Source organism: Podarcis raffonei, chromosome 4 (genome assembly GCF_027172205.1).
Source record: "Podarcis raffonei isolate rPodRaf1 chromosome 4, rPodRaf1.pri, whole genome shotgun sequence".
In the NCBI taxonomy this organism is placed as follows: Eukaryota; Metazoa; Chordata; class Lepidosauria; order Squamata; family Lacertidae; genus Podarcis; species Podarcis raffonei.
Window position 1 is genome coordinate 10,527,708 of NC_070605.1, and position 21,892 is coordinate 10,549,599.

The following is a 21,892-nucleotide window of genomic DNA, read 5'->3' on the forward strand; positions in this document are numbered from 1 at the left end:
TTCTGGGTTAGCGGAGTCTGTAACCTGAAGCGTATGTAACCTGAAGCGTATGTAACCCGAGGTACCACTGTATACCTTAATACTCCTCCTTCCACAAGGTTTATTTAACTTTTAACATTTTAATTGCCCCAAATTGTTCAAACCTACTCAAATAATTTCAGTATCTTCTCAAACCAATCCTCTTTCTCACTGACCTTAAACCCTTTCATTCTATGTAGCTTCACAGTTAGGTATTCTAAAATTATAATATTATTCAGTTTTTTCCTCCATTGGTTCACCCTTAGCTCTTCTGCATTTTTCCAATTACTCGCTATAACCTGTCTGCTGCAATTACCATCAATTTTACCCATTTGTATTCCTCTTTTATTTTTAATGTAGTACTACTCAGGGTAATAAGAACCATTAATTTAGTTATTTCTACATTCCTTCCCACAATGGCCAATATTTCTATACCAATCTGTTTCCAAAATTCATTAACTAATGGACAATCCCACCACATATGACTGTACGTTCCCATCACTCCACATTTCCTCCAGCAATTCTTACTTCCAGATTTTGTAATATGATATAACCTTACTGGTGTATAATACCATTTTTGTACCAGCGTCAACCCCTGTTCCTGGATTATCCTAGAGGTCGCTAAGGGTTTGACTTTAAGCCAACAGCAAGGTGCCTTCCATCTTGAATTATATCACTGCTCCTCATGTTGCAGGACTCAAAATCCAACCATTCCCTGAAGAGCTTAGCTGGGTGGACCAAGGGTCCAACTCTGTATGGCAGCTTTCGATTTTCCTAGCATATTTCTAGGGCAGTGGTCTCCAGCAACTGGTACTCAGAAGCAGGTAAAGGTAAAGGACCCCTGGATGGTTAAGTACAGTCAAAAGCAACAGCAACCTGGGGTTGGTCCGGATGCTGCAGCCAAGTTGCTGAATGGAGTACTTGGATGGGCAAATATCACGCCTATGCTGGAGGAACATCACTGGCTGCCAAATAGCTACTGGGATATGCTATGGCTGCCATATTTCAAGAAGTAAAAACCCGGACACAAATGTGAATATTCTATCCATTAAGTACTTAATTCATTCCGGAGGTCCGTTCTTAACCTGAAACTGTTCTTAACCTGAAGCACCACTTTAGCTAATGGGGCCTCCTGCTGCTGCCGTGCTGCCGGAGCACGATTTCTGTTCTCATCCTGAAGCAAAGTTCTTAACCCGAGGTACTCTTACTGGGTTAGCGGAGTCTGTAACCTGAAGCGTATGTAACCTGAAGCGTATGTAACCTGAGGTACCACTGTATATGTATGTGTTTTATATGTTAAATAAATAAATAAATAAATAAATAAAGCAAGCGAGCTGATCCTTTGGGCATTGTTTTTGAATGCCTTTTGTGCTGGTATTCTGTTATGCCGACTGTTTTTTTGGTAAGCCCAGTCATTTTCTTCTTATTCACTATTCCATTTATATCCCATATTTCCCCCCAAAGGAGATCAATGTAAACAGGGAGGAAGAGGAGCTTATTGTCACAACGACCCTGTGAGGAAGGCTAGGCTGACCCCCCACACACAGAGTAGCTGGCCTAAGTAAGCTTCAGATGCGAAACAAGTCCTAACCCAAGACACAAATTCTTTTTCGTGAACACCCCCGATTCATTTCAATGCATGAAGCAACTCTGCAGTTTGTGGAGTTTTCCAACCAATGGGGTCCTTGCTTTGCATTATCATTTTTTATTTTGATTGTTTGCAGGGCTTGCAGCTTTGGTCTTCTAAGTCTTCGCTCTGTCTTAAGAGTCCTGACCTCTGAGCTCTGCCTGGACAATATCCTCTGCCTGAACCTTCAGCTTCTGTTCTTCTGTCCTCCTCAGTGAACTCTGCTGTGGACAGACTCCAAACCAGATTCCTGGCACACTTCAGACCATCACACCTTCCTGTCCAAATCCCTTTTAAAAGCCATGCACCCTGCAATTCTCCCTGTGTTCTTAACCCAGATGTTTCCTTCTGCAGTCCCAGCAAGAAATCTTTGCACCACAGTCTTGTGGTGAGTGTGAAAGTTCGGATGTACAATTCCCGGTATCTAACAATGGTTCCTCCATTTATTTATCTGCTTATGTGTAAAGATCCAGGTCCTTTGTTTACTGGGAAAATCTATGTTTACTTCGGGACCCAATGTTCTATTTAAATCCAGTTTATTATTCAGAGGAAGTAATAGTTACCCCTCTGTTCTGCCTTGGTGAGACTTCACCTGCAACGCTGTGTCCACTTCTGGGCACCACAATTTAAGAAGGATATTGACATACTGGAAGGTGTGCAGAGGATTTCTGGAAACCAAATCCTATAAATTAACAAGCAATACACTAGTAGCTGTTAAATAGCTTCCTGTGCAGATCAGAGGAATGAAATGTAAGCGACAATCAGGGTTATAGCATTTGTGCAGCAACTTTAAACATTTCATCTCAGGAATTATCCCACTTAGGTCAGTGGGGCTTCTTCCTTGGCCAGTGGGCATAGGATCGCATCCTCCAATATAATGAAATATTTCGATTGAGGAAAGTCTCCCTACCGAATCAGCTAGGAGATTATTATTACAGTCGTACCTCTGGTTACGTCCGCTTCATGTTACGTTCTTTCACGTTTGGTCCCCGGTGACTCAGAAGTACCGGAAAGGGTTACTTCCGGGTTTTGCTGCTCGCGCATGCGCAGATGTCCAAAATGACATCACACGCATGTGCAGAAGCGGCAAATCATGACCCATGCGTGCGCAGACACACCGCTGCAAGGTTGCGCTCTTTTCATGTTGCGAACGGGCCTCCGGAAAGGATCCCATTCGCAACCAGAGGTACCACTGTATTTATATTTTTTTAAACCAGCCATTTTAATTATTTGCAATACGTTTGGCACACACACAACCCCCCTCCCAAAAAAACACCCTGCATACAGTAACCTTCTTTTTAGAAGAGGCAATGCGTGTCTCCTAAATTGTGATGTGAGTATCATCAAACACCAAGCAAGGGGGTCTTCTCTTATGAATTACCGTATTTTTCGCTCTATAAGACGCACCAGACCACAAGACGCACCTAGTTTTTGGAGGAGGAAAACAAGGAAAAAAATATTCTGAATCTCAGAAGCCAGAACAGCAAGAGGGATCGCTGCGCAGCGAAAGCAGCAATCCCTCTTGCTGTTCTGGCTTCTGTGATAGTTGCGCAGCCTGAATTCACTCCATAAGATGCACACACATTTCCCCTTACTTTTTAGGAGGGAAAAAGTGAGTCTTATAGAGCAAAAAATACGGTATTTCATGCAGATGGATGGATTCAAACTGATACAATCAATCAGCTCTGGAGGTTTCGTTTTTTTAATCTGCTGATGGTCTTAATATGAAGAATTAATGAATACAAATTGATCAGCCAGGGTTTTTCCCCCTTCTTCAAATCAAGCGTCCATTACAGTAAAACGAGTCTGGCTGAAAGCGAGCCAATAAATGACCAATTGATGGCTGAATAAATGAGCTGAAATCGAACTCGGATGTAGCTGAGAAAGAAGCAGAGATTGGTTGGCAGCGTACATAACTGGATGTCTGCATATGCCTTGACTCAATGAGATATATATATGCCAACTGCGAACGAGCTGATGGCCTGGTCCCCAGCGGATTACAATTCGGCCGAGAGCAGCCCAGTCTCCCAGACTTCGCTGTCCGTATGGCGTTTGCCTTCCAGATGTTTTACAGCTTGGGAAGACGTTTCTCATCCCCGAGAAATGTAAAGAATTTCTAAATAGGGTTTTTTTAAAAGGGTTCAGCCTGCATTACTCAGCAGGCAAAGTTAGCGAGGGATGTGATGGGGGATGAGAAAAGTTGGAGGGGGGCGGAGGGGAGGATCTAAAAAGGAAAAGATTTGGCAGCTGGGCCGTTTCCACCCGTTCGGAAGTCACAAATGTGAGCCTTGTCTACATGTGCTCTGGCGCACAGACACACACAGATTTAATGTGGATTTTAATAAGTGCTTCATGCCTGCCCCCTAGTGGAAAGAGATGTGCCTTCTTTTGCTATGTTCAGGTAGATGGGTGTTTCCCAAACTTTGGACTACAATTCCCATCGTCCCTGGCCACTGCTAAGGATGATGGGAGTTGTAGTCCAAAAATGGCTGGAGACCCACCCAAATTCAGAGATAATAATAACAACAACAACAACAATAATATTTTATTTATACCGCGCCGTCCCCGGCCAGGGCCGGGCTCAGGGCAGCTAACACCAAATATAAACCACAATAAAACGTAATAGAAAAAAAGAAAATAGAAAAAAAAGTTAATTAAAGTACGGCTTAAAATACGGCTTAAAATGCAGCCTCATTTTAGTAGTAGCCTATAAATCAAGACCATAAAGGGAGGAAACCTCAGATATTCACCTGAAAGTGTGAATAGGTTCTACATGGGCCAGCAAAAAAGCCAACGGAAAATTTATATACCAAATCTCATATAAGGAGTCAGAGTGAGTCCAAGCTGAAGGCCAGGCGGAACAGCTCCGTCTTGCAGGCCCTGCAGAAAGATGTCAAGTCCCACAGTGCCCTGGTCTCTTGTGACAGAGCATTCCACCAAGTCGGGGCCAGTGCGTAAAAGGCCCTGGCCCTAGTTGAGACCAATCTAACCTCCTTGAGGCTTGGGACTTCAAAGTGTTGTCATTTATGGACCTTAAGGTCCTCCTCAGGGCATACCAAGAGAGGTGGCCCCGTAGGAACGAGGGTCCTAGGTTGTAGATGGACAGGATGGAGGCACTGGCCTGATCCAGCAGGCTTTCCTTAGGCTCTTAACGGGAATCTTTTCATTCTCAGTAGCTTCTCCCAGATGCAGAACAGGTCAACATAGGAGGCAGGACACAAAATCCTTTAAAGATGTCACACGTTGATTGCAAGACAGCAAACCAGTCAGTCAAACGGTATCAAAGAACGTAAAAAACCATCAAGTATTTTAACACATTCATTTTATTAGAGCGGGATGTGAACACACAAAAATCCAGGGACACAGGAAGTTGTCTTATCACAAGCCAGGCCACTGATCTGTCTTTCCTGTTTGCTGTTCTTCAAGGTTTCAGATGGGGTCCTTAAGACACCAGTAACTGAACCTGGGGCAATCTGCCAGGTGTTCCACCACTGAGCTATAGGTCTTCCCCAAAGGAAATTTGCCTCAGGGTTTAGGCTCAGCTTGCAGACGTTCCCAGGTCCAATCCCAAGTATCTCCCATCAGAAGGATCAGGTAGCAGGTGGGGTGCAGGGACTCTGCCCAAGATCCCAGCTGGCCATTGCTTGTCAAAATAGACATGACTGAAGGAGAGTCTCCACTCCCATCGTTCTGCCCGGACGCTGAGGTCCAGGGCCAAGGGCCTTCTGGCGATTCCCTCATTGTGAGAAGCAAAGCTACAGGGAACCAGGCAGAGGGCCTTCTTGGTGGTGGCACCTGCCCTCTGGAACGCCCTCCCATCAGATGTCAAAGAGATAAACAACTACCTAACATTTAGAAGACATCTGAACTTCTAACTTCAGGGAAGTTTTTAATGTGTGACATTTTAATGTATTTTTAATCTTTGTTGGAAGACGCCCAGAGTGGCTGGGGAAACCGAGCCAGATGGGCGGGGTACAAATGATGATGATGATGATGATGATGATGATGATGATGACTGAATTAGATGGGTAAATACCCTGACCTAATGCAAGGCAGCTTCCTACTGTGTATGATCAACAGATCAGTACCTGCCCTTCTACATGGTTAAATACCTTAGAAAGCTTCTTTTATCTCTCGTATTTTCCTCTAAAAGTGATAGTGCTCTACAAATAATGGCCCATTATTAAGGTTTTCTAGAAAGAACGTTTATGGACATCACGGTCACAGAGATATGTCTGGATCAGACAGGTTGGCAGGGATGATTTCTCTTCCAGCAGCTGCCATAGTGCAGCACTGCACCCCCCAAATTGCAGAAATACAGCACTGTGGCATGTATTGAACAATTTTGGCCCTTCCTCTTCTCTCTTCCTGGTCTTAGCTTTCAGATTCACAGTGCTCAGTCCACCTGGCTGGGAGAAGATGGTGCAGAGCTATGGTAGCTGCATGTTCAATTTTTTCCCTCTCTCTCTCCTAAAAGGACTGCAGGCGGAACACAGAGATCTCGTTCTCACTGAGGTGCTAAACATGGGCCCGTGGTCTTCCCATGACAAGTTATTGTTTCTACGCGGAAGGATGTTGCGGACTGGTTGGACGCAGAGGAATGGTGGGAGGAACCAGCTGGGGAGCCAACAAGGGAAGAAGGCTCAGAGCCAGAAGACCGGTGGTGGGATGAGAACGAGTGGTCAGAAGGAGAAGAGGGAGCAGACTAGGAAGAGGTGGTGTCGGAAGGTGGGCTTAGTGACAGGGCAAAAAGCCCAGAATAAAATTTAAGATATTAACTGATGCAAAAGAAAGAGGGGGGTTTGCCCTGCCGGACTTAAAACTTTACTATGAAGCAGCAGCTTTTTGCTGGCTGAAAGACTGGCTACTTCTTGAGAACACAGACATTTTGGATCTAGAAGGGTTCAATAATAGATTTGGTTGGCATGCATATATATGGTATGACAAGGTAAAAATCCATAAAAGCTTCAAAAACCATATTGTTAGGAAAGCATTATACAATGTTTGGATTCGTTATAAGGATCTGTTAGAAAATAAAACCCCTAGGTGGCTGTCACCAATGGAGGCTAAGGAAGTTAAAAAACTTAATATGGAATCTAAATGGCCAAAATATTGGGAAATTGTAGAACAAGAAGGTGGAAATGTGAAACTACAGAGTTATGAGAAATTGAAGTTTAAAGTAAGAGATTGGCTTCACTATTACCAGATAAATGAAGTTTTTAAACAGGACAGGAAAATCGGCTTCCAGGTGGAAAAGTCAAAGTTAGAAACAGAATTGTTAGAACCCAATACGAAGAATCTGTCTAGAATGTACAATTTGCTGCTGAAATGGAATACACAGGATGAAATGGTTAAATCAGCTATGATTAAATGGGCACAAGATATTGGTCATGACATTATGTTTGCTGACTGGGAACAGTTATGGACCACCGGTATAAAATTTACGGCATGTAATGCCATAAGAGAGAATATTATGAAAATGATTTATAGGTGGTACATGACCCCAGTCAAGCTTGCAAAAATTTATCATTTGCCCAATAACAAATGCTGGAAATGTAATGAAACTGAAGGCACTTTCTATCACCTTTGGTGGACGTGCCCAAGGATTAAAGTCTTCTGGGAAACGATATATAATGAAATTAAGAAGGTACTTAAGTGTACATTTCATAAAAAACCAGAGGCTTTTCTCCTGGGCATGGTAGGCCAATTGGTGTCAAAGAAAGATAGGATGTTCTTTATGTATGCTACAACAGCAGCAAGAGTGTTATTAGCAAAGTATTGGAAGACACAAGAACTACCCACACTGGAAGAGTGGCAGACGAAGGTGATTGACTATATGGGACTGGCAGAGATGACGAGCAGAATCCGTGACCAAGGGAAAGAGACGGTGGAGGAAGATTGGAAGAAATTTAAACTTTATCTTAAAAACTCTTGTAAGATTATGGAGTGTTAAAATGTCATGGTTTAAGTAAAGCAGATTTGCAGCGATAAATGATTGGACAAGAAGAAAGAAAAAGGGTTTAAGAAAGGAGCTAATAAGTAATTTAGACCAGGGGTTGCTGAAAAAATTTGAAATAGAGATGCAGAAAAGGGAGGCATGGGGAAGTCGCTGAAATTGGGTATACGGAAAAAACTTATGAAATTATACATGTTTATATGTTTGTTTGTTAGTGTTTGTTTTTTGTATTGTTTTATATTATATGTTGAAAAACCAATAAAAAATTTATAAAAAAAAAAAAGGAAGGTGGGCTTAGTGAGCAGGGGGAGTCGGTGACAGACAGCAGTCCAGAATCAGAGGCAGAAGGTGAAGTAGGCTAGTGGATGGAGGGAGGCCAAGAGGGAGAGAGGAGTCAGGTTGGTGAAGAAGCGAGGGTGTCTCCCTCTCCTGCTACAACAAGCGCCCCTCCCTGCTGGTCTCCCAGGACCCACCCAAAGAGGCATGAAGAGGGTGAGGCTGGGAACCAAGGGGTAATGCCTGTTGCATCCCTCCTTACGCTGCCCTACCAGCATGGGCTGGAAAGCTAATAATATCCAAGGTAACACGATGACCAAATACAATGATACAATATCAATATACAGTGGTACCTCGGGTTAAGTACTTAATTCGTTCCGGAGGTCCGTTCTTAACCTGAAACTGTTCTTAACCTGAAGCACCACTTTAGCTAATGGGGCCTCCTGCTGCAGCTGTGCCGCCAGAGCACGATTTCTATTCTCATCCTGAAGCAAACTTCTTAACCTGAGGTACTATTTCTGGGTTAGCGGAGTCTGTAACCTGAAGCATATGTAACCTGAAGCGTATGTAACCCGAGGTACCACTGTACACTCTTTATATAATATGAAATATATGAAATCACATAAACAGAAAACTTACGACTGTGAAAGTGACAAAATATGCACTCTTAATGAGTTCTCTTGAAAACATAAAACCAAATAAACACAAGTCTTATAAGTCTCTGAAAGTCTTTGAAGACCATGCAAGTCTCTGAAAGAAGCAATGGATCAGATTCTTATCTGGTGGAAGCAGGCTGTAAGGCTTTGTTTATGGCGTCCAACGCTGCCGAAGTAGTTCGCAAACAGACGTTGTGAACAGTGATTCTGGATATACCCACTGTTTCGTGGAATTCTTCTTCAGCACAGCAGAAGGATACAGAAAGGCTTCATAAACCCATCTATATGGTGAATGGGAAAGTATAACAACAATTGCTATGGAGCAGTGGTCACAAAGAGAATCCATTAAGAGTGTTTATGTGATTTCACATATTTCATATTATATAAAGAGTGTATATTGATATTGTGTAATTGTATTTGGTCATCGTGTAGCCTTGGATATTACAGTCATACCTCGGGTTGAATGTGCTTCGGGATGAGTGTGTTCGAATTGTGCTCCACGGCAACTGGGAAGTAACGGAGCGCATTACTTTCGGGTTTCGCCGCTTGCGCATGCGCAGTTGCTCAAAATGATGTCACACGCATGCGCAGAAGTGCCGAAACGTGACCTGCGCACGCGCAGACACGGGTTACATTTGCTTCTAGATGCGAACGGGGCTCCGGAATGGATCCCATTCGCATCTAGAGGTACCACTGTACTGACTATTTGCAACACAAGGGTTAAATGGGCTGGTGAAAACTGAAAAGCTGAAATGAGGAGGAAGCAACAGGGCGGGCAGGAGCCGTTTCAGGCATTCTGACCGGACTGATTTGCCGCAACACTTTGCAAGACGTGGGATCGGACCCCGGACCCCTATGTGATGCCACTGGGGTCATCTAGCTCAAACTCCTGCAATGCCGGAATCACAACTAAAATCGCATCATTTCCCCAGCCCAGGAAACCTAAATATTGCTGCGGGGCTAGAATCCTGCACACAGATTTCCATGCTGGTTCCATCCAGACCTTTCTCAGCAGCAAAATCGAAGCAGGCACAGAGGTGGTGGCCCGGATCATGGCGATCAGCCACAGCTTTAAAAGAAAAAGAATTTACCGCATGGTTGTTCGCTATTTCCCCGCAGTTCTTATTTGTCTTCTGTCTCTTCAGGACTGTTTGTGGAGCTTGCTAGTGGACTTTCTCTTGGAATCCCTCAAGGCGGCTTTGATTTCTTGAGTCACTGTGTCCTGCCATGGCTGGCTGCAAAAGATGAGCGGCAAATAGGAGACCACCTCTCTGATGCGGGGTGGCGGGTGATAAGGACTTGGTTGAGCTGAAGCTCATTCGCTCCCCATGCCCAGAGCAACCCGCCCTAGTATAAAAACCTGCTTGCACAATCAACAGTCAGAACTTCCTGTCCCGAGATAACAGGAATCTATATGCTTTATTTTGGAAGGTTTATGAGCCGTTTCATCCAAGGGTTGCCAACATGGCGCCAATGGCAGGGCCAATGGTGGCCACATACCACCCTGTAGTAATGAGCTTTCACCCTCTGGGAAAGTACTGTGTTTTTCACTCCATAAGATGCACTTTTTTCCTCCTAAAAAGTAAGGGGAAATGTCTGTGCATCTTATGGAGCGAATGTGTGGTTGATCGCTGGCTCCCTTTCCGGCCCCGGCCCCTTGACCAGGCCTCCATTTTTGAATGTTCTGCAGATGGAGGCTGTTTGTTTCCCCAGAGGCATGTGACTGGCTGATTAGATTATCTGTCTGGAAACTGTAGAAAGGGTTCCCTTTCCTTTCCTATGGAAGCTGCAGAACTGTGAGTTGAACCCCATAAAAACAGGATTCTTTTCCTTTGTAAAGTAAGCTCAACAACTTTGAGCTGATCCTCAAAAAAACGGGCATTTTCCCCTTTGCAAAAGAAGCTGCACAACTGTGAGCTGATCCTTAAAAAACCTGGGGCTTTCCCCCTTTCCTCCTCTGAAAACTAGGTGCGCCTTATGGAGCAAAAAATATGGTACATAGAGCTGAAGGAGGAAGTTGGAAGAACGACGCTCTTCCCTACTTCCTCTTGCAGCTCTATGGGCTTCTCAAGGCTCAGATTCATTCTAAGGGATCTGACTTTTGCCCACATTCCTTGGAAAAGTGAAGTATGTGGTGTCCACACACTTTTTGGTGGCTCCCTGATCAGGAAGAGAGGGTGTCGCCCACAGTTTTCTCTTTTTGTTAAGCGCTTTGAGGGGTTTTGTTTGTTTGTTTGTTTACAATGTATAAATGTTAATAAATAAAAAATAAATATTTTGCTCATTCCAGGGCTACCTTTGAAGGTGACCTGGAAACTACAACTATCCGAGAATGCGGCAGCTAGACTGGTGACTGGGAGCGGCCGCCGAGACCATATAACACCGGTCTTGAAAGACCTACACTGGCTCCCAGTACGTTTCTGAGCACAATTCAGAGTGTTGGTGCTGACCTTCAAAGCCTTAAACAGCCTTGGCCCAGTGGACCTGAAGGAGCGTCTCCATCCCCATCGTCCAGCCTGATCACTGAGGTCCAGCTCCAAGGGCCTTCTGGTGGTTCCTTCATTGCAAGAAGTGAGGTTACAGGGAACCAGGCAGAAGGCCTTCTCGGTAGTGGTGCCCACCCTGTGGAACACCCTCCCATCAGATGTCAAAGAGATAAACAACTACCTGACTTTTAGAAGACATCTGAAGGCAGCCCTGTTTAGGGAAGTTTTTAATGTTTGATGTTTTATTGTATTTTTAATATTGTGTTTTGAGCCACCCGGAGGTCCGTTGTTAACCTGAAAGTGTTCTTAACCTGAAGCACCACTTTAGCTAATGGGGCTTCCTGCTGCCACCGCGCCACTGCAGCGTGATTTCTGTTCTCACCCTGAAGCAAAGTTCTTAACCTGAGGTACTATTTCTGGGTTAGCAGAGTCTGTAACCTGAAGCGTCTGTAACCTGAAGTGTCTGTAACCCGAGGTACCACTGTGAATTTGTGTGTGTGTGTGTTGTTGTTGTTAAAGCCCACAAACATACTCACCCTGGTTTCACTTCAGGAGGACGTGGTAATGGTTTGGTGAAGCCTTTCTTTCCTACCAACCAATAGGTTTCTTCTAGCCCTTTGCCCTATAAGCATGGAAAAGGGAGACCATCAAAAACTCACTGGAAAGGTCAGTGCAATTTTGCAAATAATAACCAGAAGTCTTCCGACTGGGAAGTGCAGATGTGTTGGGCCCAGCAAAATAATTGCACAAGCACAACAAAACCTGCATGTGTGGCAGAATTTCCCCCAGTCCCCCTGTACACCCGGGAACCCCCAAAATCTGCAGATCTGCCCTGGGGGTTCCCCAAACCTCCAGACCAGATTTGGAGAAGTGCAGAAGGAGGAGGAGGAGGAAGAAGAGGAAGAGGAAGAAGGCACCTTGTGTGGTGCATAGGAAGGGGCAAGTCCATCAATTTCACTTTCTTTCAGATCCCCATTTCTACATCCGCTTGCAGAATTTTTTAAGTCAACGTGAAAATTCATCAACCTCTTAGTGCAAATTTCCCCTGGCATAAATACGTTTCTGTGCAATTTGACCCAAGAGACCCGTTTTTGCAAAGCCATTTCCCCATATTATACGTTATGTTCCCTATTAGATGCATTTTTTAAATTAATAATTTATTATTTATACCCCGCCCATCTGGCTGGGTTTCCCCGCCACTCTGGGCGGCTTCCAACCGAATATTAAAAACAATACAGCACGCTTGAATGTGCATTTTTACACACATTATCTGGCTGGAGAACTGCGTTGCAAAATTCAGAGAGGTGTGAATTTCAAAGAACGCCTGTGTTTTGGTTCAGGTATCATTTCGGCAAGCAAAATATTCAGTCCGTTGGTCTTCAAATGCAAAACTGAATTGAATTTCTCCTCCATTCCGAGTGGAATGAGAGGATGTCGTTCCACTTGTACACTTCGGGCTGAGCAGCCTTCCCTCCACCTGGTGACCTGCAGATGTCTTGGATTAAGATCCAGTTTTCCCTCCTTCTCCTTAGGTAAAGGTAAAGGGACCCCTGACCATTAGGTCCAGTCGTGGCCGACTCTGGGGTTGCGACGCTCATCTCGCTTTATTGGCCGAGGGAGCTGGCATACAGCTTCCGGGTCCTGTGTCCAGCATGACTAAGCTGCTTCTGGCGAACCAGAGCAGCGCACAGAAACGCCGTTTACCTTCCCGCTGGAGCAGTACCTATTTATCTACTTGCACTTTGAGGTGCTTTCGAACTGCTAGGTTGGCAGGAGCAGGGACTGAGTAACGGGAGCTCACCCTGTCGTGGAGATTCGAACTGCCGACCTTCTGATTGGCAAGTCCTAGGCTCTGTGGTTTAACCCACAGCGCCACCCACATCCTTCTACTTACATCTCATTTAAAGCTGCTCTCTACCAGTCCAGGGAGCTTTCAGTCCACCAAGCTGAGTGTTGCCTCCTCTGGCTGGCAGAAGCTCCTTCAGGTTCTCCAACAAAGCTTTTCTCCATCATCTGCTTTCTAAGACCATCTAACACAGCCTTTCTCAACCTGTGGGTCCCCAGATGTTGTTGAACTACAACTACCATCACCCCTGGGTGGCAAGGCCAGAGCTCAGGGATGATGGGAGTTGTAGTCCAGCAACATCTGGTGACCCACAGTTTGAGAACCGCTGATCTAACAGGAGATGCTGGAGATTGAACCTGAGACCTCCTCGGTCCTTTTGCCTGGGGTTTCATACGCCCGGAATTTCCCAGACTTATCCAGGATTTATCTGTCGGAAACAGTGCCTGGGCGGAATTTCCGAAAATCGGTAAAAATGTCTGGGGAAACCCGGGCATATGACAACCCATATCAGAAGTGTTGGTTTTTGGAGCGAATTTTCTAAAATAAATAAATAAAAATCTGTGAAATGAACCTTCTGCATGCACAGCAGATGTCCTGTCTGGAACCTGTGGCCATTCTCTATTTTTGATGGTTGGTCTTCGTGCAGATGAACAAAGGAAACTGCCTTCTAATAGAATCAGTCTAGAGCATAGCTGTCAACTTTCAGATTTGAAAATAAGGGATCAGCAGCCTCCCCTGTCCCGGGGACAGTCTACGGGATATCTAACAATCTGAGATAGCAGTGGGAAGCAGCGGGAAACGGCACTGGAATAAGGGTAAGGGTAAAGGTAAAGGGACCCCTGACCATTAGGTCCAGTTGTGGCCGACACTGGGGTTGCGGCGCTCATCTTGCTTTACTGGCTGAGGGAGCCGGTGTACAGCTTCTGGGTCATATGGCCAGCATGACTAAGCCGCTTCTGGCGAACCAGAGCAGCGCACGGAAACGCCGTTGACCTTCCCGCCGGAGCGGTACCTATTTATCTACTTGCACTTTGATGTGCTTTCGAACTGCTAGGTTGGCAGGAGCAGGGACCGAGCAACGGGAGCTCACCCCGTCGCGGGGATTCGAACCGCGGACCTTCTGATTGGCAAGTCCTAGGCTCTGTGGTTTAACCCACAGCGGGAATTTCCCGCAAAAAAAGGGAAGGTTGACAGCGATGGTCTAGAGTCAGCCTACACCAGGGGTCAGCAAACTTTTTCAGCAGGGGGGCCCGGTCCACTGTCCCTCAGACCATGTGGTGGGCCAGACTATATTTCTTTTGGGGGGGCGGAGAATGAACAAATTCCTATGCCCCACAAATAACCCAGAGAAGCATTTTAAATAAAACCACAAATTCTGCTCATGTAAAAACACCAGGCAGGCCCCACAAATAACCCAGATATGCATTTGAATAAAAGCACACATTCTACTCATGTAAAAACACGCTGATTCCCGGACCGTCTGCAGGCCGGATTTAGAAGGTGATTGGGCCAGATCTGCCCCCTGGGCCTTAGTTTGCCTATCCATGGCCTACACTGACTGGAAACAATTCTTCAGAGTGTTGGGCAGGGAACATGTGCAGCCCTATGTGAAAATGCTGGGGGATAAACCTGAGAGAAACCTGAGAAAGCTGATCGCCGAAGAATGGATGCTTTTGAATTACGGTGCTGGAGGAGACTCTTGAGAGTCCCATGGACTGCAAGAAGATCAAACCTCTCCATTCTGAAGGAAATCAGCCCTGAGTGCTCACTGGAAGGACAGGTCCTGAAGCTGAGGCGCCGATACTTTAACCACCTCATGAGAAGAGAAGACTCCCTGGAAAAACCCCTGATGTTGGGAAAGATGGAGGGCACAAGGAGAAGGGGATGACAGAGGACGAGATGGTTGGGCAGTGTTCTCAAAGCTACGAACATGAGTCTGACCAAACTGCGGGAGGCAGTGGAAGACAGGAGTGCCTGGGGTGCTCTGGTCCATGGGGTCATGAAGATTCGGACATGACTAAATGACTAAACAACAACAACAACAAACCTGAGACCTTCTGCATGCCAAGCATACGTTCCGTCACTGAGCTACGGCCCCTTGTTGCTCTATCACTCCCCTGAAAGCGAAAATGTTGTCTTTGGCAAAGCAAGAAGGTTGGCCAGGAGACAAGAGCCTTCCCGCCAGATGTCTCCGTCCAGCTCAGATTCCTTACCTTCAGTTCAGTCTTCCCCCTGAATTCTACTTTATAACCTTCGTTTAGGCTCTTCAGGGTTTTCATGGTGCTTCGGCTGATGTGGATTCTGTACGCTGCCATTTTATTTTTTAAAAAAGGGGGGGAAAGGAAGAAAAGATTCAACTTCAGATCTTTGTCACGTTTCCAAGTGTCGGAGTCCACCTGTCAGGTCCGGCCCACCCATCAGCCTCGCTGAGGCAGTCGCCTCGGGCGGCAGTGTCACGGCTAAAATGGCTGCTGTTTCTTTAATGCTTAAAAAGCAGGGTCAGCATGAGTCAGCGGCCTGCACCGGGTTGTATATATACAGTGAGAAATGTTAGTTTGTTTGTTGGGTTGGTTGGTTGGTTGGTTGGTTGGTTAGTGAAAGCTGGTTGTGTTGATGTGTGTACAGTTGGTCAGTCGCTTTTGCACAAAGACTTTTAAGAATAAAAGCAGAAAGTGCTCTGCAAGGATATTCTCATGGACTCTTTTATGCCAACAAGGGTCTGAGGACCAGGCTGAGGAGACAAAGGGAGGTCAGAACCTTTTTTTTTTTTTTACAAACACTGACAGGTTATGGGCCCAGTGTTTCTGAGCATGTGCAGAGTGCAAAACGACTGACAGCATCTCAGCAGGGAGCTGGTGAGTCCTGGTGGTGTATGGAGCCAGTGGCTGTGCATTGGTGGCAAGCTGTAACTGTCTGCAGCGACGCTGGAGCGGCTAGGATCTGAGGATCAGGAGAGCACTCAGCGTCGACTACTGGAACAGTTTGAACTGCTAGAGGACCACAGTAGGCGACTCACAGAGCGGCTACACCAGTTGCAGAGCCAGGCGGGAGAAAAGTTGGGTGGGGTGGCAGATCTGGAAAGAGAGGAGCATCCCTCACATGTCTTTGCTGCTCCTCCTTTGGCCGCGGAAAGGAACCACCACCATCTTAGTCTCCCCCTAATGGGGAAGGTTCCTTCACCAACTCAGAAAGAGCCACCTGCCCGGGCAAATACATAGTAAAAGGTAAAGGTACCCCTGCCCGTACGGGCCAGTCTTGCCAGACTCTAGGGTTGTGCGCTCATCTCACTCTATAGGCCGGGAGCCAGCGCTGTCCGCAGACACTTCTGGGTCACGTGGCCAGCGTGACGAAGCTGCTCTGGTGAGCCAGAGCCGCACACAGAAACGCCATTTACCTTCCCGCTAGTAAGCGGTCCCTATTTATCTACTTGCACCCGGGGGTGCTTTCGAACTGCTAGGTTGGCAGGCGCTGGGACCGAGCAACGGGAGCGCACCCCGCCGCAGGGATTCGAACCGCCGACCATGCGATCGGCAAGTCCTAGGCACTGAGGTTTTACCCACAGCGCCACCTGCAAATACATACCACATATGAAAAAAACACAATCTTTTTATATGCAACAACAGCTGCCAGGGTAGTGGCTGCTACTAAATGGAAATCTCAGGACATACCAACCAAGGAAGAGTGGATTTGTAAATTAAGTGAGTATATAGAATTGGCAAACTTAACTTCAATTATAAGATATCAATCAAATCAATAGTTAAGAATGGAGTGGAAGTATTTCGAAGGTTATATGTCAAAATATTGTTCTAAAAATGACATGTTAATAGGCTTAGAATAAAAAAAATGTAAGCCATAACAAAACAAAGAAAGAAAGAAGGAAAAATCAGAATTTAACAAAAATAATTTATTATAGAATGCAAGGGGGGGAAGGTAGAAAGAAATATACAGAAGTCGAATTGCTCTGGAGGGAAGTAAAGGGTGGGGGGTGGGTTTTATAATTAAGTGTATAATTATGCAACTGTTGTAATTTAGATAGTATATTTTATGTGAGGGAATCATTGGGAATTTTGGTTATTATGTATATATGTTAAGTTTCAATACAGATCTTTGAAAAAAAAATTAAAAAAGGAAGAGCCACCTGCCCACCAAGAATTGTCGCCTCCTCCTCTGCTTCTCTGAAGGTCCCTGAGGAGACCATCAATTGCCACCTGGGATGGTCAAGGCTGCCACCGCCATGGCTGCTCCTTTCCACACCCCCCCCCGTTTTCATACCCCTGAACTGTACCCAAAAAACCGGGACATCCCTTTTTTCACGTGAGATCTTGGCACCCAAAATGGCCGCCGCGGTCTTGACCCCCAAAAAGCTTTTTTTCAGGGCTGGAATCTTGTATGGGGTAACATGACTGTTATGTACTGAGTTGAATAGGATCCAAAATGCAGCAGTCTGATTGGTCCTAGAACAATAGGATTCAGAATGCAGCAGTCGGATTAGTCCTAGAAAAATAGGATTCAGAATGCAGCAGTCTGATTGGTCCACAGGAGCCACCCAATCCAGCTCCAGGTGGAAGTAAATCCACAACCTGATTGGCCTACAGGAGAATCCCGGAATTAGCCAATCACGTGGGGCCCATTGTGTAAAGAATATATATAAAGCAGACATTCTGGGGGAACTTCCATTCCTCCTCACCACTGTGAGCTGAAGAAAGAGCATGAAATCCACTCTTGACTCGGAGTATATTTCAATGACTTGTGCAGGCGTGCTGCCCAGGAAGATGGCATCTTGGTTTTTATTTGTGACGTGGGTTTGCTTTTCTCTCTCTTCCCTGCTGCCTTCATCACACAACTGCTTCCCTGGGCTGCATCCAGTCACCTCAGCTGGTGACGGAGAAGGCAGGGACGCCATCTTGTTTTGCCTCAAGCGGCAAAATGGCTTGGGTCGGCCCTGCCGTTGGTGCCTATTTTCGAAAAGCACCAATAGAGGTGGAGCAGGAATTGGTAGGAACTTTGGAAGCTGCCATTTACTGAGTCAGACCATTGCTCTATCTCTCTCACTGCTGCCTGCACTGACCGGCAGAGGCTCTCTAGGATTTTGGGTGTGGAAACTTTCTCATCATTTCCTGGGGTTGCCAGGGAAGGAATCTGGGGCCTTCTGCAGAAAAGCAGGTGTTCCACCATTGATTTATGTAGGTCTTTCCCCATCCAAGAGAGGCCTAATCTATCTCTGAGGACGTTCCACTGGCAGGAAGAGCTGCTTATTCAATCATTCAGACAGGCCTTTGGCCAACGGGTTGAAATGTGTTTAAAAAATTGGTTTTAACATCATTTTTATGCATTGGTTTAATCACTTTGTTTCCCCAACTTCCTCCCCAAGGAGCCTAGAATGGCCAACAGCCAGAGAACAATACAATTACAATACAATGAAAATATTCAAAACATTCTAAAGCAGTTAAACTACACACATAACCCCCACAGCTAATTATTGCAGCTCACTGGGAACGTTTTTCGATTCTCCCGGAGTGATCTACCTCAATTATACATAAGAACACAAAGAGAGCCTGCGGGATCAGGCCAATGGTCCATCTATACCAAGAAAAAAGCACACCAAGAACTCAGGCCAATACAGTGGTGCCCCACAAGACGAATGCCTCGCAAGACGGAAAACCCACTAGACGAAAGGGTTTTCCGTTTTTGAGTTGCTTCGCAAGACAAATTTCCCTATGGGCTTGCTTCGCAAGATGAAAATGTCTTGCGAGTCTTGCAATTTTTTTCCGCTTTCCCCCCCTTTTTCTAAGCCGCTAAGCCGCTAATAGCCTTTTAGCCACTAAGCCGCTAAGCCTTTAATAGCCGCTAAGCCGCTAAACCGCTAATAGAGCCGCTAATAGGGTTGCTTCGCAAGACGAAAAAATCGCTAGACGAAGAGACTCGCAGAACGGATTAATTTCGTCTTGTGAGGCACCACTGTATAAGTTTCAGTACTGGGAGTGGTTCCTACTCGCAAATCAATAGTCGATTGTAACAAAAACTAATCCATTCAAAAGGCCTTGCATGAGAACGTTTTCAGTACAGTAGCACCTCGGTTTTCGAACAGCTTAGTTCACGAACAACTTAGAACCCAAATGCTGCAAAACCGGAAGTAGCTGTTCTGGTTTTCAAACTTTTTTTTGGAAGTTGAATGTACTCCGTTTTGAGTCCCCCTGTGTTTCCTGTTGCGCTGCTAATTTGCATCCCCCCATTGTAATTCAAGCCTTCCGTTTCCGAATGCAGTGTTCTGAGGTGATATTTGGAGCTTATATTTGGTGCTTTTGTTTTTGCTATTTATTTTGCGTCTTTTGTTTTGAGGCTTTTTCAGTTAATTTGTTTTTGTGACTGTGTGGATCCCAGTTCATTTGCTGATTGATTGATTGATTGACTGATTGTGTGACCGCGGGAATGGATAAAAGCCTCCCTCCCCCCAGCCAAACAATGACTATCATTAGTGCGGGTAAGAAATTATCATCATCATCATCTACAATACTGTTTTATTAATTTTATAGTACAGTACATTGATTATACTTTCATTTTAAGGAGCAATGGTCTCGTTAGATAGTAAAATTCATGCTAAATTGCTGTTTTAGGGGTTGCTTTTAAAAGGTTGGAACGGATTAATCCATTTTGCATTGCTTTCTATGGGAAAGCACGCCTTGGCTTTGGAATGCTTTGGTTTTGGAACGGACTTCCAGAAAAAGATTAAGTTTGAGAACCAAGGTATCACTGTGCTTGTGGCCAAGCCAGCATTTGCTAAAAAAAAACAACCCAAGAAGACTTACGCAACCCGGTGGACTCTATCCGCGAAGCTGTATTCACCGTGTCCCCAAAGAGACAGTATCGTGGCATAGTGAGACCCACCACCCCAGCAGCACACGGACCTAGAAAACAGAAATGCATTGGGTGAAAGTGGAATATATATGAGCTGCACCAGATATTGAAACACAGGAATCCTTAGTCCATCTAGCTTTCTAATGCCAACACTGACCGGCAGAGGCTCTCCCTGGTTTCAGACATGGGCACTGTTGCCAATTCTATGGGCCGAGGTGTCTTCGGCCCCCTCAAGCAGTGGCGTAGCGTGGGGGTGCAGGGGGGGCCGGCCGCACCGGGCGCAACATCTGGGGGGCGCGCTCGCCACCTCTGGAGTCGCCGAAGAGCCTCGGGCGCAGGCTGTAGCAGAGCCCCATGTCTCGCGGAACCGATGAGCTGGCAGCGGCTCTCAGCGCTCGCCGCGGTCCCCGCGCGTCAGGGCCGCGGAGGGCGCACCAGGCAGCCCCTCCTCACAGCCCTGCCGCCGCTGCTGCTGCTGCAGCTGCTGGGCCATGTTGCATTTTCTTCGCCTCTCTGCCCTCCTCCTCCTCTGGGCAAGTGGCGTCGTTTGGGCGGCAGCACCAGCGGCAACTCGCCTCAGATCACCTGACACGGACCCACCGCCGCCGCCGTGGCTACCTTACCATAAATACCCCAGCCCAGGCAGCAGCAAGAAGAAGCTGGCAGCGGCGGCAGGTTAGGGGTTAGGGGGCGCAAATTACTTGCCTTGCCCCGGGTTAGGGGGAGCAAATTACTTGCCTTGCCCCGGGTTAGGGGGCGCAATTACTTGCCTTGCCCCGGGTGCTGACAACCCACGCTACGCCACTGCCCTCAAGATCTGTGGGGAGGATCCCTTCAATGCTGAGGGGGCGTAAGGGGTCAAGTGTGGAGCTGAGAATGGTGTGTTTTCAGTGACTGGCCCCTCCTGAGTGCAAGAGAGGAGGCCACTCCACGCTGGGCTCCCCACTCGGCCTCCTCCCAGCGATGTGACACACATCACGCACATGTCACGCATGCACATCGCACACATGACATCACACCAGCAGCAGGTCCCCTCAATCTTGGGTGCAAGTCTTCAGATCTGGTCTTTCCAGCCCTGCCCAGCAACATGAAGGATTGGAACCGGGGCCTTTTGCATGCAAAGCATGGGCTCTAAGACCGAACTAGGTCCATTTCCCCTAAAAATAAAGCAAGAATCCGCAAAGAAAAAGCTATGGTTAAATGGGCTATTGATTTCGGCCATAATATCGATTTTGATGCGTGGCAAGAACTATGGAATGTAAACATGAAATTTACAGCTTGTACTGCTTTAAAAGAGAATTTGTGGGAAATGATCTACAGAAGGCATCTAACGCCAGTAAAGCTAGCAAGGATGTATAGAACAAAAAATAAGAAATGTTGGAAGTTTGGAGAGGTAAGAGGGTGACCTCTACCATATGTGGTGGACCTGTAGTAAAGTGAAGGGCTTTTGGGAACTAATCTATAACGAACTTAAAAAAAATCTTTAAATATACTTTCCCAAAAAGACCTGAAGCTTTTCTACTGGGATTGATTGGAAAGGAAATTGAAAAAAAAGATAAAAACCTCTTTTTATATGCCACGACAGCAGCCAGAAATATGTTAGCTCAGAATTGGAAAACAGACATAATACCGAATATAATGGACTGGCAGGTTAAAATGATGGACTACGCAGAACTGGCCAGACTATCAGGAAAATTAAGAGATCAGGACAAGCAGAAGTTTCAAGAAAATTGGAGTAAATATTGGATGTATATAAGAAACAATTGTAAACCTTTGAAGACACTGGTAGGGTTGGAATAACTCTTTCAGCTGTAGTTGATAATAAGATATATAGAGTACGTGATATTAGAACTTTATTTGATACTTACCATATAAATGGAGGGAAGTCAGAGGCACGATAGAGCCTAAGTTAAATATGTAAGCTGTATATGTGTAATTTATGAATGTATGTATGTGTACTGAAAATCAATAAAAATTTAATTTGCAAAAAAAAAAAAAAAAAAAGAATCCGCAAAGAAAAAGAAGGAACATTTTATCACATGTGGTGGGAATGTAAAAAAGTGAAAAACCTCTGGGAAATGATATATAATGAGATGGAAAAAATGTTGAAATATACATTTATTAAGAAACCATAAACATTTTTACTTGGCATTGCAGGTGATGATATAAGCA

At 45.7% G+C, this 21,892-nt stretch overlaps 2 protein-coding genes across 2 annotated transcripts in view; both read right to left on the bottom strand.

Annotated features, from left to right (window-relative positions):
* The window catches only part of LRRC32 (leucine rich repeat containing 32), a 159,450-nt gene that overhangs the window by 24,078 nt on the left and 113,480 nt on the right, over positions 1 to 21,892 (bottom strand). The window lies entirely within an intron of this gene.
* LOC128412478 (retinal guanylyl cyclase 2-like) overlaps positions 9,371 to 21,892 on the bottom strand; it is a 52,558-nt gene continuing 40,036 nt past the window's right edge. The window contains exons 15-18 of the mRNA XM_053385435.1: positions 19,672 to 19,770; positions 15,079 to 15,173; positions 11,556 to 11,641; positions 9,371 to 9,768 (exon numbers count right to left, since the gene is read on the bottom strand). Coding sequence (XP_053241410.1) covers positions 9,675 to 9,768; positions 11,556 to 11,641; positions 15,079 to 15,173; positions 19,672 to 19,770 — 374 coding nt within the window. The 3' untranslated portion in view covers positions 9,371 to 9,674. The remainder of the gene's footprint in view (positions 9,769 to 11,555; positions 11,642 to 15,078; positions 15,174 to 19,671; positions 19,771 to 21,892) is intronic.